The following is a 16,048-nucleotide window of genomic DNA, read 5'->3' as shown; positions in this document are numbered from 1 at the left end:
TCTTTTGTTCCCAGGGAAATAACTCTCTGTTATGTCGAGAATTCTCATTTATTATGAGAACTGAATCTCTCAATATCCTGTTGTGTCTTCTTTGAAGTCACCACCTGGGTACTTTTCCACATGCTGTATTAGCTGAAAACTTTCCTAATGAAAATATTTGCAATTTTCAGCCTTCTTTGAGTCTATTCCAAAAAAGCTTTCTTTTTTCATCGCCATTTACAGAAATGCATAACACAAAACTGGACATTGCTATACAATGACAATATGCTAACAAGTAAATTATATTGATACATGAATCATTAACTAATATATTAAGCAATAATATTAATGTATTACACATGTTCTCCACCTTGATTACTTATAAAGTAATCAAGGTGGGATACAAATAAAAAAAAATTAATAATAATACCGTGTTACCCCCAAAATAAGACAAGTCCTGAAAATAAGACCATGCCATATTTTCAGGGTGGGCAAAAATATAAGCCCTCTCCTGAAAATAAGCCCTAGTGAAGGAGGGGTTTAGCCAGGACCCGGGGCAGCCCTTCCCTTCCCCAGTGACCTCAGGGCTTCTTGGTCCCTTAATTGGATCAATTGAGCTGCTCCATTCACAAAACAGCTGATTTGTGGGTGCCGCTCAGGACTCTGCCTCCAGCAAACGCCAGTCGCTTTTGCAGCCAATTGCGGCTGCAAAAGAAGCCGGAGGCCAAGCAACACAACCCAAACCCTTACATAACGGTGACAGTCACAGCAGGCAATTCTCTCCACGGAACAGGAAAGGAAGGCATGGAAATCAATACACATGGGACATCAGAAGAAGCCCTGCGAGGAGACACCGCTGCTGAAGTGCAGGAAATCCCCTCCCCACCTGCAGATCGTCTTTTCAAAGAGGAGTTTCACCAGGATGAAGGCGACACAAATGCCGCCATCAGCCACTTCTTTGTCCTGATGAAACTCCTCTTTGAAAGGAAGAGGATCTGCAGGCGGGGGAGAGATTTCCTGCACCTCAGTAGCAGTGTCTCCTTGCAAAGCTTCTTCCAATGTTCCAAGTGTATGGATTTTCATGCCTACAGAAGGTCGCTTCTCACCTGCATATTCACATTGAAGGCTTGAAATGGGGCATTTTTGCAAATGGTTTGAAAGTGTGGAGGATGTGCCTGACTCTTACCCTGTTCTGAAGATCAGCACAGACTGAGAACAGGATAAGAGACAAAATCCCCCCTCCCCATTTTCAAGCGGTTTGCAAAAACACCCCATTCCGAGCCTTCAATCCTGCAATCCTGGAATATGCTGAAAGCTCGAAATGGGGCATTTGCAAATGGCTTGAAAATGGGGAGGGGAATATTCCTGCCTCTCACCCTGTTCTGAAGGTCAGCACAGATAGAGAACAGGATAAGAGACAAAATCCCCCCTCTTCATTTTCAAGCAGTTTGGAAAAATGCCCCATTCCAAGCCTTCACATTATACAGGATTGCAGATTCAAGATCTTTTTATTTTTTGTGAGAACTTGGAAGGTATTTTCTGGCACACAGTCTACCATAGGTACACAGTCTACTTTTCTTGTTTCTCCACGTGGAGCGGAGAATGGAGCTGGAAAGCAAGTTAGTGAAGGGATGTGACTGCCTTGGAGGGTTTGTGTGTGTGTGTATCTTCTGCCAGGAAGAGCCCCCCGCCAGGCCAGAGCAGCACAGTCAGCTGTTCAGCGGCCAGCAAGCAGGGCAGGCGAAGGCCAGGATGCAAGGAGAACTTGGGTTATTGTGACCACAGGCAAGCAGGTGGTGGGACGGAGAGGGTGGATCTGGTGGGCTTGCTGCCTCCTGCATCTGAAAAATAATAAGACCTCCCCAAAAACAAGGCCAATTCCTTATTTGGAGGGTCAAAAGAAAATAAGACCCTGTCTTATTTTGGGAAAAATACAGTAATATTTAATGAATGAGATAATGATGATGGTGGTTAAACATGATTAATACCTTCTGACAGTTTGTAGTTATCATATAAAATTCCCAATCTATCAAGATGGATATCTACAAATATTCTTGCTGATCTTTATTATATTATAAATAATGCTAATATTGTTCACTGTTACTTATACCTAAGTAATTTTCAGAGATTTTGGTCTATTATTAGTTTTCTTGCACTCTGCAAAATGTTTTACATGAAGAATAGTTTTGGTGCTTATTGTAAAAACTGTATTAATTCAGATTAAGTTAAATATTATAAACTGACAAAACTGCAAATAAAAACAGAACAACTATGACAAAAGAAAGCAAAGATAGTACCAATGGTAATAGATGCCTTGGGTGCAATTCCCAAACATATGGAGCATCACTTGGACACCACCAGCACTGATAAAAGCACCATCAAATCATTTGCAAAAGAAAACCTTTTTTTTGAGGGGCGGGTACAGCCTACATGCTGCAATACCTTTATACCATCAAATAACATCTGCCTCTCTGAAGTCTTGAAAAATGAAGAAATGCCAAATCCACTTTAATTATCTGCCTGACTGTGCAACCAACCATAATAATTCAAAAACTAAAATAGCAATATAAAGGAACATTTCAGGATGCTGTAAGTGTTCTAAAAGTAATGTTTTTGAATGAAGAAACATACAACTACATACCAGTGTAGTTATATCAGTTGGAATAATGGTCTTTATACAACTTCACAGTACTCAATATAAGAAGTCTTCAACGTATGATCAACAATTAACCCCAAACTTTCCATTGCTAAACAAGGCAGTTAAGTGAGTTACAGTTGTAAAGTGAATCATGCAGTCATTAAGCAAATCTGGCTTCCAGATTTTGTATATCTGAAGCTTATAAATGGTAATCCCATGACCCCAGGACAGTGCAACTGTGTCTTAAATACATGTCAGTTATCAAGTGTCCAAATTTTAATCACATGACCTTGAATTGCTACAATGATTGTAAATGTGAAAACTGATCATAAGTCACTTCAATGTCATTGTAACATTAAATGTCACTAAATGAACATATTACCTATATTAGGATGTATATCAGCAGCAATATTGTATAAATAGTTATAATTAATAATATAATTATCACCTTATTTTTTCTGGGCTGATTTCTTAGCCTTCTATATGCATTCATCTATATAGCCATTGCTCATTTTTTTACTAAAGTAGACTAAAACTAACATTTATGAACTAAACGTGAAATATCTCTAAGCAATGAAGACCATATCTTTGAAATTAGTAAATGCCAACTCTCCACTAATCACAGTTTTATTATTTTTTTCTTCTCAATCTGCTATCCAAGATAAAATTTCAGAAGCGAGATTCAATCAAATGTGATTTTTATGCCAGAGAACTTTGCATTATTACTCTGGCGAGAGATTTCTTATGCAGCATTATAAAACAATATTGCAAAAACTGTGTATTATATTGTATTGTATTATATGTCTCCAGTGTATCTGGCACATAGATATGAACGCGTGGTCTGTGCAATCAGGAGATTTCTGTAAAGATTACTGTAAATGCTAAAGCAATTAGAACAAATGTGGACTTGTTTATTGCTAACAGCACATGTAGCACTCTCTCATAATTAATAGCCAAAGGGACAGTATTGAATTAGGCAAGGGATATTTCTGAAGGCAAGTGTATAATTTCCTTATTAACAGCCCAAACCAAGATATCTATCTGTAAGGCTTCTAAAAATGCTTTGAGAAGACCTGAGGTATGTTTGTGGTTTAAAAGCCTGAAGGTACTCATATTTCTTCCTGTATGCAAGCCTTGAAATTCGTTTCTATAGTTAATTCTCAGTAAAACACAAATAAAATAGAACACAATATACAATATCACAAAAAAAAGCAAAATCAAGAATATAACATTCATTTCCTCCATAGTTGACAAGACCATGTATATTTTGTGGTGTAGACTAAACTGAAGCTTAAATGTAGACATAAATTTTATAACTTAGAAACTAATATCATTTCCCAAGACAGGGTCTTGGTCTTATTTTTAGTGCTAGGTCTCATTTTTAGGAAGTTCTTATTATTTTTGAGATACAGGAGACGATAAGTGTGGTGACCTCATGGCTGCTGTTGTGTTGCAATATTTTCAGGGAGGGCTTATTTTGGGACGATGGTTTATTTTAGCGCATGCACTCAAAAGCCCAATTGGGCTTATTATCTGGGTAGGTCTTATTTTCAGGGAAACAGGATATGTGGCATCAGAACTTGCTAATTGTTATTTTAAATGTGGTATATCTATTTTAAGGTATTGGATCATTTTTGTTTTTATTAAGTGTATTTATTATATAGATTTATATGGCCTCCCCAATTGACACAGGCATCTGAGTGATTAGCAAGCAATAACATTAAAAATAAGTTAAAAGAAAATGGAACACATGGAGCACAACTCAAATAATAACATCCATAATAGTAAACTGGCTTGCCCACTACTCAGGCCTAAAATTATGGGAAAGAGCCAAGTTTTTAATGTCTTGCATAAAGTCAGAAAAACTGGGGCCATTCAAATATTGGATTATACGATGTTCCATAGGGCATAGCATATCATTTTTCATGAACATGATGGAAAAGGCATGCCTCCTGTTTCCCATTAGATGACATCTCTTAATGGGAGATGTAGCATGTTCAGCCTGCCAGAACCCATTCACAATAAAGAAAACCTAAATATTTTATGTTTATGATTTTTGTTACCTAGCCTTTTCTAAACCTGCATCTCAATGAGTTTATATACTGAAGCAAATAAGATCATCATGTTTTCCAGTAAAGCTTATAACAATAAATAATTGTTTATTATGAATTTATCCTGATTCTCTAAGAAGTGTATTCAACTTGTAATGTGAAAGTACAACTGCCACCTTCAACTATATTGCTGGCAAAGCAAACATCTGCATCAAACTTGATTTAAATTAAATGAGATTATAGGTATTGAAATGTTACAAATGACAAGGTATTTTGCATTTTGTGAGTTAAAATTTAAATAATATCCATGAAAAGAGAGAAGCAATTCTATTTATAATGAACCATTTATTCAAAGACAAAATACTTCTAATAGAGAATATATTGCTTTTCAAAATCAAATGCTTCCATTCTTTATCTACAGTCAAGCTTCTGTAAGAGATGCAAGCTCTTCTTTTAAGCCTTAGCAATTTCTGTATAACATTATAGGATCAAATAAAATCCTTTCCATTATTCCACATGAGAGATATAGATGAGAAAATAATAAGACTTGCGTAAGCATGTTTTCCACAGAATAAAAGACATGTTTGCATCTAGAACAATCAAAGTACTTAGAACTACAGATTCTACATTGATTCTGGGAAGACGTGCTTTCAAATTTTTTGAATAAAATATAGAGATATGCAAAACTGCTTCACCAGGATCAATAGTGGAACTTATTTACACAAGTTATAACAGTATTTATTTCAAATTGCTTTCAATTTTCTCAAAAACTGCTTATATTCACACTTGAATTTTCACTTTTAGAACAAGAATGGTCAACATTTCAGTTTGTAAACATAATCATCCATTCTAGAAGCAGACTAAATTATCCAGGTTTTGAAGCTCATTTAAAAACACAGAGGCACATACATATCAAGATGATATATCCCAAAATAATGGAACACTTCCTCCCTCAAAAATGTTTCTTACCTTTAATACTTGTTAGGCTAGTAAATCTTTTTGTTAGGATTTTATGATTAAATTCATGTATTTATATTTTAAATATACTAGTTGAAATACCAGGTGACATTTTTTAAAAAAAAACAAGAGTGTTATATTATTGAAATGTATTAGAACTCCAGAAATCTATTTGGAGTACAGGTATATTCCATAGGAACATATATTTATAGAATATGTCTTTTCAAAGGAAAAAGAATGAACATGTCATCTCACAGGACTAAGGGTATTCTCTATCCTGACCTCCTTTAAGGAAAGACAATGCTGAAACATAATCCAAAATCTCAGCAACTATCAGAACCACAGTATTTAGTGGATGAACTGTTTGGAATTAAAATACAACGTGGAAAAATATAATTAAAGCATTCCAGTGTAAAATTAACGTTTCCCTTAAAAGACCAATGTTCACAAAAACTCAGGACAGTTTCCCAAAATGCTCCATTAATTTATGGAAAAAAACCACACTCGAGTGGAGCAACGAAAGAAATATAGGAAGAGCAGAACGTTTTCCTGTCAGTTAATTTTGCGACAAAAATGGTCCTCTTAAATTTACGAACCTCCTCAGTTTTAAGAATCTTAATCCGGCTAAGAAAAACAAAAGCAATGAAAGAAACCTCTGTGCCCTCAGAGAAGAAATGCTATCTTTCTTCTGTTGCTAAAGACACCCGAGACACCCCAGGGCTTCTTACTTTCTCCTCATCCGACACCCGATCTTCGAAGTCCGCCATTTTGGCTTCTATCTGTCTAGACCCACCTGTCACCCCGCGCACGGCACGTCGGGACGAGGGAACGTGGGGGCGGAGCCAGAAATTCGACGGCCGGATGTCAGCGGAGCGGATGTGGCCCGCTTGGTTAGCATTACTGCCTTGTTAGGAACAGGAGATGCTCTGCAGGGCTGCTGGGCACCTAAAAAGTCCGTTTGAAAGAACAACTTTTGAAACGTAGATGCTATCCTACACCTTCGCTCATTAAGGCCGGTTACCCGGGCCCAATCCTGTTTTTTTTGCTCAGCCAATAACTGCATCAGAACTACTTTGATTCCAAATCGCAAGGCAGCGTTTCATGAGTAACGTTTTTCTTTTTCCAATCTCTCTCCAAATACCTGTCTACGCGCAAACAATAAACCTGGTGCTCAACCAAATACATTAGTCCTGCTTTCTTAACGGGCCTGTCAGAAAATCAAACCGTTCCGATATATTGGCGTATCCCTGGCAAGATGTAGCTGGGTTCAAAAGGGCTTTTCCCGTAACCACAGCGCGAAAAGGATAGCAACCCCGATGATGAAGCAAACAGGACAGCTGCCCGTCTGAAAGCGAATCCGAACGAGAGAAGAGAACAAGGAACCGGCGGGGGCGCCTATCCGGCTCCCAACCTACCCGCCGCTCGCGCCGGCATCCATCAAACGGGTTGAAGCGGCCTGGGCGGCGCGCCTGGTTGTTCCCGCCCTCCTGCCTCCTTCAGCCAGCCAGGCCTCGGCAAGCCGAGGGCGGGAGTCATGGCGGAGAGTAGCCCTATTAATGAGGATGCTGCGCCGTCTCTCTCCCAGTCGTCTGGCCTTGGGCCCGGCCCTCGGCGATGGGAGCGGCTGAGGCTGGCTGCAGGACCCTGGGCGCGGTCATTTGGCTTCCTGGCGTTGCTGGGTCTCCTTTATTTCTTGCGGGGCCCGCTCCGGCTGCGCGACAACTTAGTGGCAGGTAAGGAAATGGTTGCACCGGGGTTGTAAAGCAGCTCTGTGGGGGCGAAGGAAATAAGGTGGCGGGGACCGGGGAGGCGGGAAGCCTACGGGGGACTCTTTAAGGTCGGCACCGAGGAACCGGTTTTGAGGGAGAGCCGAGCCTGCCAAGTCCTGCCCTGCAGTTTTGTATTGGTAATTTTGGAGTGCTGGAAGAACTTTGCACATGATCAGAGATATTATTTCTACTCATTCATGTTGGGTTTGAATCCTGGTGATCACAGCTGCTGCGCTTATTTATCCCAAACAGAGTTTGGGAAGTGTATTTTGAGGGAAGTAGTCTACAGAAAAATTAGAAAAAATCACAGAGGATTTCCCCCTTCAGATTCTCAATTTCAGCTCTTGCATATTTTTTCCCTTTAGTGTTCATTTTTAAATGCTTCCACTCTCCAGAGGTCTGGTTGTTTCTAGCAGTCAATGGCCTCTTGATTCCCCCACAGTATTGTATTTAATTTCTTTTTAAATATTTGGGTCTATGCTTTTTTTCTTTCTTTAAAAAACACTTTGTTCATTTTGGTAAGCCCTGGAGGGTGAAAAGTTAACACAAAGAACTGTCAAATGCCTAGTGTCATCAAAACTTCAAAAACATGATCTTAACTTTAGGCACTTACGTGACTTTTATCAGAAAATAGCAAATTGGTAAGCATTTCTCATCCCCAATACGTTTTATTTTTTTAAAGAATTGTCCATTTATTTTAACTAGAGATTAACAATTCTAATTTGTGCATTACTTGACCAAAGCTACTAGAGATTTTTTCCCAAAAAATATTACTGTTGAGTGTAGTGCATTTTACTAGAAAGTTATGCATAAGATTGCGAATTTAGCAGCTGGTAGCCACAACAAAACAGTAAAATGGTAATATGTTTCTCGCTGATAACCTTAAATGTTCTGTGTGTTTGATCAAAGGCACTTGGAAAAGAAACTTACTTTTTTGCCCCAGGGAAGCAAAATGCAATGTTTTTTATTCTTTTAATTCCCATAGTGTTTAATGTCCTATCTCTAATTTACTGGCTGAATGTGAGATTTGCTCTAGGAATACTGTCATTTCAAATGCAGTGAAAGAACCTTTTGCTGGAAATGAAGCTAACTGTACTAATTATATGCTATTAGCAAGAGCTGTCAAATATTAATCTACTATTGTAACTGGATCGGATTTTAAAAAAAATCTTTTAGAGCATGAATAGTCTAAAACCCTAAAGACTATGATTGAATTTGCATTATATGCTAAGTAGCGTTTTAGGGACATATGCATTGTTTTTTTTCCCCATACAGTGCTTCTTAATTGGGTTTGGAAAGTTACTGGAGATTGTGTGGTACCTAAACATGGAAGATCCATTATTTTAAATATATAACCTTTGACATCATAAACTAAGTAGGTATATTTGAGGAATTATCTGTAGATTATACAGCTAAATTCTAACCAGATTTATTCATAAGTACAATATATGACAGCCAGTTTGAATAATTGTTAAAGATCGCAAGTTAGAAACTGAGAATATGGGTTCCAGTCCTGCATGGGGATAGGAAACTTTGGGTCAGCCGCTGTCTCAGAGAAGAAGGCAGTAGCAAACTGCTTCTGTAAAGTTGCCAGGAAAACTGCAACTTGCAAACAGATGGCAGGAATCAGTCAAAGAGACAAGCAAACAAAAGAAAAGCAATTCTCTCTACATAATGTAGCCATGGGTTTATTTTTGATTAGTTCATCACTGACTTCAATTGAATGGCTTTATAAATTTTGTTTCTACATGTTTTGAATTTATTTTGCAAAAAGAACATACTTAGAACATATGTAGTAAGTCATGGATCATTTAACCATTCTTTATTGAGTTACAGTTGGCTAGATTTGCACAATATCCTTTCGTAAGAGCCTGAAGATTCCAGTTGAGCTGGAGACCCAATGGGGAAATAGCACACTAGAGGTGGTTAATAGCAAACCCAACTTCTCTCTTCGCTCCCAGCTTCCTCACTTGCCTAATTTTTATTCTCATATCACTGTATCTTTGTTTTCTTTTTCATTGCTTATTCTATTGTTCCATTACTTTATTACTGTTACATTTGCACTTTTCATTTATAACTCTCAAGGTAGAAATTCTTGGATTTAATCTTACCTAGATAACATCTTGAGTTTATTCACTAAAAACAGTTAACAGCTATTTATTTTAAATTACTGAATTTCTCAAAATGGAGATTAATTCTTAACACTTGCTGGGAGAATACAGTAAGTTGTGCCATATTGTGATTGGTATGGTTTTAGCTTCGTGTGATAGATAAATCCAGAGAGTTTGGTTAGGTTTACATTGTAATATGTGTGAACAAGACCACTTGCTTTGATTAATATATTCATCATTTTCTTAGCCTGAAGATTGTGAAATCCAACTGTATTAACGACACTTATCTTTTCATTGGCAGTGACTGTTTTCTTGAGCACACTGACTCCAAAATTCTATGTTGCACTTACGGGGACTTCATCTTTGATATCTGGTCTGATATTTGTAAGTATTTTACTGCATTTCTGTGTTCCTTAACTAGTCAAGAAATATAGTAGAAGTGAGCTAAATTGTTGCTTAAGTTCATTGTTCTTGAAAACACTGGAAACAAACTGAGTATTAGAGGAATGTTTCACATATAAATATAAGATTGATTTTATTGTATTTACTTCATCATTTTTCCTGACAAGTTAGTTTCAGTTGTTGTCATACTTGGAATGGACTCATTGATATGACTCTGCCTTAAGTTAATCTTGTCTGAATCCCATCAATTTCAATTGTCTAAATTATATAAGCAACTGTATGTTCATTGGACTGAAAATAAAAACTTGGTTCCTGGTCTGTTTTGAGGATTAAACTGTTTGCCCCTGCTACTGTTACATTTCTGCTCTAAGCAGAGAAAGTAATTTTAAAAACATGTTATATTTATGTATATAGCAATCAAGAATTAATTAGGTATCTTTTTAAAATTTTTACAATATGTAGAATTTGGTGAACATCCTAATATAATTTGATGTATCATTTCATCAAAGCTGTAGATTTTTAAAATTAGATTTTATGCAAACTGCTTGCGCAAATTGAAAACCCAGTGCATCTGGTATACTAGCTGAACTCCAGATGGTGCTGTTTGGTAGAATAAAAAATAGTCTTGCAATGAAAAATGTTTATAAAATTATAAAAAAACCTCATCTGTGAGGTTTCTGAATTCTGAAAGATAAGTGTCTTGTGATTTACTCAGAACAATTATTTATTGTTTAGATTATGTATATCTCATATGCTGAGGCTCATTTTGTGAAATGCAAAATGAGTTCTCAGATTCTTATGTAGTATAGTACTGATTGACCACTTGAACATGATGCCAACTATTAAATATATTTTCTTTCTGACATAAAAAGGAAAGTTTTGAGATAGTGTTTATTCTGTTTTTATGTCTGGTTAGATGTGAGGAAATTGTCAGTTATTTCTGCTGAAGGGTAAATGAAAAGGCAGGATAAAAATATTATATCAATAAAAATGCCAAATCCAGTTTTAAATCTCTCTTTTTCTCTCTCTTTCTTTCTCTCTCTCTCTCCCTCCCTCCCCCTCCCCCCCTCTCTCCAATCAGTCATAATAATTGCATTTCACATATTTTTCTATTTCTTATTCCAGATATTTGAATGGTGGTACTTCAGAAAATATGGCATGTCTTTTATTGAACAGGTTTCTGTGAGTCATTTGCGGCCTCTCATTGGAGGGGCAGAGAATGCTAGTTCTGCACAGGCAACTTTTTCTGCTGCTAGTGGAGAAAATGAAATGAACAGACAAAATCTTTCAGGTGATTATTTCTAATATTTGGCTTTCTGTAAATGTACTCAGTAACTAGTCTATATATTTAAGTTATTTAAGTTATTTTTATAAGGGAGATAGATAGATAGATAGATAGATAGATAGATAGATAGATAGATAGATAGAGAGAGAGAGAGAGAGACAGACAGACAGACAGACAGACAGACAGGAAAAAGAAAAGATATTGATTTAAGTTTTTGATTGGACAGTTAGTATTTGGAATCCTGAAAAATCTGTTAATTGCCAAACTATGATTTGTGATTCAAGAGCCTCTATTTGTCACTTTTTGTTTTTGCATGTATTCTGCACTGAAAATCTTTCTTAAAGGAATGGATAATCATTCAAAGTAAAATTTGAAGAATCAGAAATAGGACAGACCTGCTTGTTTCTTTATTTTTGCCAATCTTCTGTCTAGCATTCATTCCAATTCTGCATGACATGTAGTTTAACTGTAAACTGTTAGATCCATGTGAGAAGCTCATCTCAATTTTAGGCTTACGCTAATTTGAAATATAAAAGTCACTTTGGGTATAGCGATTAAAGGGGCCAGGCTAGAAACTGGGAGACTAAATTCTAGGCATGACTGGATGACTGGGCTAATCATTCTCAACCTTAGGAAGAAGGCAATGGCAAATCAGTTCAAAAATATTGCCAAGAAAAACTACATGGACTTTATCCAGGCAGTGGCCAGGTCTCAAGATTGACTCAAAGGCACTCCAATTTGAAGTAAAAGTTCTGCTCTTATTTTTTTATACTTGAACGTAGTTTAGATTTAGTGATCTCCCACTTTCAGGTTTCAGAAAGATAGCTTTATTAAATAAGGGTAGTTCTAGATTAATTTTAAGACTAAATTATCTTTTTTAAAAACAGAGTGCAAAGTATGGAGAAATCCACTCAATCTCTTTAGAGGAGCAGAATATAACAGGTACCAATGATTGTATTTCTTTTATACCTATTTCTTTAAAACAGTAAAAAGAAAGCCACCAGTTCAAAATTATATCTTAGCCTAAAATACCCAAAGATATGGCAGATTAATGTTTGCACAGGTAACATATCCATATAATCATTTTCTTCATTTTTTGTGAAAATTGTTTAACTGGATACCATGAATTTATTATTTACAGAATATTATTAAAAGTAATTGTTATCATGAATTTCAGTGTACTTCTATTCTGAAATCCTAGCCAGTTTGGAAATGTATGATAAAGACTTATTATAAGTCTTCCTTTTCTTTCTTAGGCTACTATTTATTCAGTCTAGGTCATGATGCACAGAAAGAAAGAACAAGCTATTCAGTTAAATATACTTCTTACATTTCTGATTCTTGTGTTAGTATTCCTTAAGGCTGAAATATAATATATGCTTGAGTGGTTAATGGCACTGGTAAAAAGTGGGAGACTGAGAGTCCTTAGTCCTTAGACACAAAGCCATTGAGATGTTATTGGGTCATTCACATTCTAAGCCCTAAGAAGACAACCTTGCAAATAAATAAAATAAATAAATAATAAATTGAAAATGTTGTTAAGAAAACTATATGGATTATTCCACGCAGTTGTCTAGGCTCAGAATTGACTAAAAGGCAAAAGGAACTAAAAGGAAAAAAATAAGAGTAGTTTCATTTAGAAGAAACTAGTTCTGAATAAATATACATAGAATTATGGAATTAATGATGCTCATTTTTTCCCTCTTGAAGATATACATGGGTGACAGGAAAGGAGCCACTAACATATTACGATATGAACTTATCTGCTCAGGATCATCAGAGTTTTTTTACTTGTGAAACAGACTCTCTTAGGCCTTCAGATGCAGGTATACTTTATTTTTCTTTGTGAAAGAAAAAATGTGAATAAGGATATCACTCATAGCTCTTGTATTGATTGTGAGATTAGCATCCATGTTTCATTGGCCTATGTTAGAACACACACTGATTGAAAACCTTTCTCTTCAGGCATAGGGAGAGATTGTTCTTGAAAATTATGTTTAACTTGCAGCCTGCCAATCACATTTAACACACCATTCAATTTCCTTTTTTTGTATCACCTTCCATTGAGACCTGTTGGTGTAGTGGTCTACTACATTTAGTTGTTCTCCAGATATTAAAAAAAAAATCTTTCTTTGGTGAATTTATTAAACATAACCTGGCTTCTTTTCAGGTTTGCTTTTAAGCCAATTTAAGCTTGCTTGTGTATGAATCACTTCAACATTTTATTTATTTATTTATTTATTATTTAAATTTATATGCCCCCCAATCCCGAAGGACTCCGGGTGGCTTACAAAGGGAAAAAAAGAGAAAGAAAAGAAAAAGACAAAAAAAACAGTTTGAAACCACAAAAACCACATGCATTCATTCTAACCGGGGCTGGACCTCAACAATGAGGTCAACAGCCCCAGGCCTGCCGGAACAGCCAGGTTTTTACAGCTTTCCTGAAGGCCATGAGGGTGGGTATGGTCTGGATCTCTGGGGGTAGCTGATTCCAGAGGGTCGGAGCAGCCACAGAGAAGGCTCTCCTCCGGGGGCCTGCCAGCCGACACTGTCTGGCTGACGGCATCTGAAGGAGGCCCAATCTGTGGGATCTTACTGGCCGCTGGGAGGTATGTGGCAGTAGGCGGTCTCGAAGGTATAAGGTATTTTTCCATGCAACGGGTATTTTTTCTTCTCTAAGGTATCTCAAGTACAGTACTGTGACCACCAGCTTTCAGAACTTCAACTGTAACACAGTCATTTTCTGAAGCTTTGCCATTTTTCATTGATTGTATGGCAATAGAATCAATGAGAAATGATTTTAAATTGAAACTGGACTAATTTCTTTTTAGAGCTATCTCTCTTGTCTGAATTAAATTAAATTAAATTAAATTACTTTCCAGTCTACATGATAGAATACTCTTGTGAAATTTGTAAATTTGAAATAAAGATGAAAAATTATATTATTTATTAATGTCTTTAAAAAAATGAGCCTGAGATATTATACCTTCTGATCATGCTATTTCTCTGTGGGTGTTATATATTATCTATGCCCTTTAAAAAAAAAAAAAACAACAAAGGCACTCAGTGTTGTACACCAAATCTTTGGCAATTAATGCATTAATTATTTCCAATACATCTATAAATCATAGCTTACTGCCTATAAGTTACTTTAGTGATAATATTCATTGCTAAAAGAGCAGGATTTTTCTTATATTAATGTAGTCTATTATCTCATTAACCAAGCCAAAGCTAATTTTTTGCTTCCAAAAAGTTGTTTCAATATTTTTCACATTATTCTTGATGGACAGTTGCATTTTTTGTTTCCAGAGGAAGCATATATGGATTCTTGAATTTTCTTGCTAAAATTAAAAACAATCAGATATTCAGACTGCAATCTTGCATATATTTGTCTTGGAGTTAGCCACATGGATCTTGATAGTGTTGATTTTTATGATTAGGGCAGGTGTAGTTTTTTTTTTCAGGTCACAGTCTTTGCTTATATCTTTTTCACAATTAGCTTTTTTTAAAAAAAGAGTTTTGCTATTATATTGGACTCCTATAGTGAGGATCTCTCTCACTTACCCTCTTACAAGTGAGTGAGATCTTCAGCATAGTTCTCTGATATAATAGCTAAATAACCTCAGTGCAAAGGAAGACAAAGAAACAAATTCAAGTCATCTAGTGCAAACTGCCTGCCTTGATGGAACAGTGGTTAGAATACAGTATTGAAGGCTAATTCTGCCGATTGCCGGCAGTTCAATTCTGACCTGCTCAAGGTTGACTCAGCCTTTCAGCCTTCTGAGGTTGGTAAAATGAGGACTTATATAGTTGGGGCAATATGCTGACATTGTAAATTGCTTAGAGAGGGCTGTAAAGCATGATGGAGTGGTATATAAGTCTAAGTGCTATTGCTATTGATAGGAAGAAAGAAATAATTAGGGTCATTTGCAAAAAAATTGTCGGTGAGGAATATAATAATTACTTTTATATGTTTTTGTTAATCTCTTTTTAAACATTTTTTGTTAGAAAACATACATAAAATTCAGTTGGAATTAATTTTCACAGAAATGTGTAGTATTCTCCAATGTTGGTAGAGATAGCATCCAGGTATGGGTTGTCGTCGTCTATTATCCAATAGGACTGAGTCTGCAACTTTAATGTCCTGCCTCCTCCTACAGCTCCACCCAGCTTTGTGACTCAGTCTATTCTAGAGACTGGACGTGTGGAACAATATCTCCCAGAAAAAAAAAAACATTTTTCTCCACTAGGAGTGCAGCCACCTCAGTAGCCTGGGCAACCAGCCTCCACTTGACGAAGTTTGTAGGGCCGCCACTTGGACCACTCCATCGCCATTTATCTGCCATTATAAAATTGATAGTTACGCATCGGCCGATGTGGCATTCGGCAGGCAGGTTTTACAACACGTTCAAGTGAGCCAGGAGATTTCGGCCTGGACGTCAACTCACCTGTGATGAGAGGACAAGCTTTGGAATGTCCCATGCCTGGATGCTATTTCCATCAATATTGGAGAATGGGTGTTGGTCCTACCTGAGACGCCCGTTTTCTGGGAAGGTGGAGATAGCATCCAGCCCCATTCTGAAGGAGGTCCGGGCTGGTGTCAGTGGGGAGAGATTGTTCCTTCATCACACATCAGTATGCAGCAACGTCTTCATCAAAAAGCTGGGTGGAGCTGTAGGAGAAGGCGGGTCATTAAAGTTGCAGAGTCAGTCTTATTGGTTAATAGACGAGGACAACCCATACCTGGATCCTATCTCCACCTTCCTCAAGAATGGGCATCTTAAGTAAGACCAACACCCATTCTCTTAAAGTTAGTTTTATTTTTCTGAAATGTATTTCTTGCATGAATATTTAAT

At 36.8% G+C, this 16,048-nt stretch overlaps 2 protein-coding genes across 6 annotated transcripts in view; one reads left to right on the top strand and one right to left on the bottom strand.

Moving 5' to 3' along the window:
• CAPZA1 (capping actin protein of muscle Z-line subunit alpha 1) overlaps positions 1–6,456 on the bottom strand; it is a 31,929-nt gene extending 25,473 nt beyond the window's left edge. For both annotated transcript variants that reach the window (XM_032217576.1, XM_032217574.1), the window contains exon 1: positions 6,354–6,456. In XM_032217576.1, coding sequence (XP_032073467.1) covers positions 6,354–6,392 — 39 coding nt within the window. In that variant the 5' untranslated portion in view covers positions 6,393–6,456. The remainder of the gene's footprint in view (positions 1–6,353) is intronic.
• Positions 6,457–7,029: 573 nt separating this feature from the next.
• Positions 7,030–16,048, top strand: part of ST7L (suppression of tumorigenicity 7 like) — a 36,335-nt gene continuing 27,316 nt past the window's right edge. For 2 of the 4 annotated variants that reach the window (XR_004255422.1, XM_032217572.1), the window contains exons 1-5: positions 7,032–7,358; positions 9,807–9,889; positions 11,033–11,198; positions 12,080–12,134; positions 12,903–13,018. Coding sequence is in view for 3 of the 4 variants with exons in the window: in XM_032217572.1 (XP_032073463.1) it covers positions 7,160–7,358; positions 9,807–9,889; positions 11,033–11,198; positions 12,080–12,134; positions 12,903–13,018 (619 nt within the window). In the remaining variant the exon portion in view is untranslated. Of the gene's footprint in view, positions 7,359–8,669; positions 8,770–9,806; positions 9,890–11,032; positions 11,199–12,079; positions 12,135–12,902; positions 13,019–16,048 lie in introns of all 4 variants that reach the window. The other 2 variants (XM_032217573.1, XM_032217571.1) reach the window with 2 other exon arrangements.

This window comes from Thamnophis elegans, chromosome 5, assembly GCF_009769535.1.
Source record: "Thamnophis elegans isolate rThaEle1 chromosome 5, rThaEle1.pri, whole genome shotgun sequence".
NCBI lineage: Eukaryota > Metazoa > Chordata > Lepidosauria > Squamata > Colubridae > Thamnophis > Thamnophis elegans.
The sequence above is the reverse complement of the archived record's forward strand: the minus strand, read 5'-3'. Positions and strand labels throughout refer to the sequence as shown.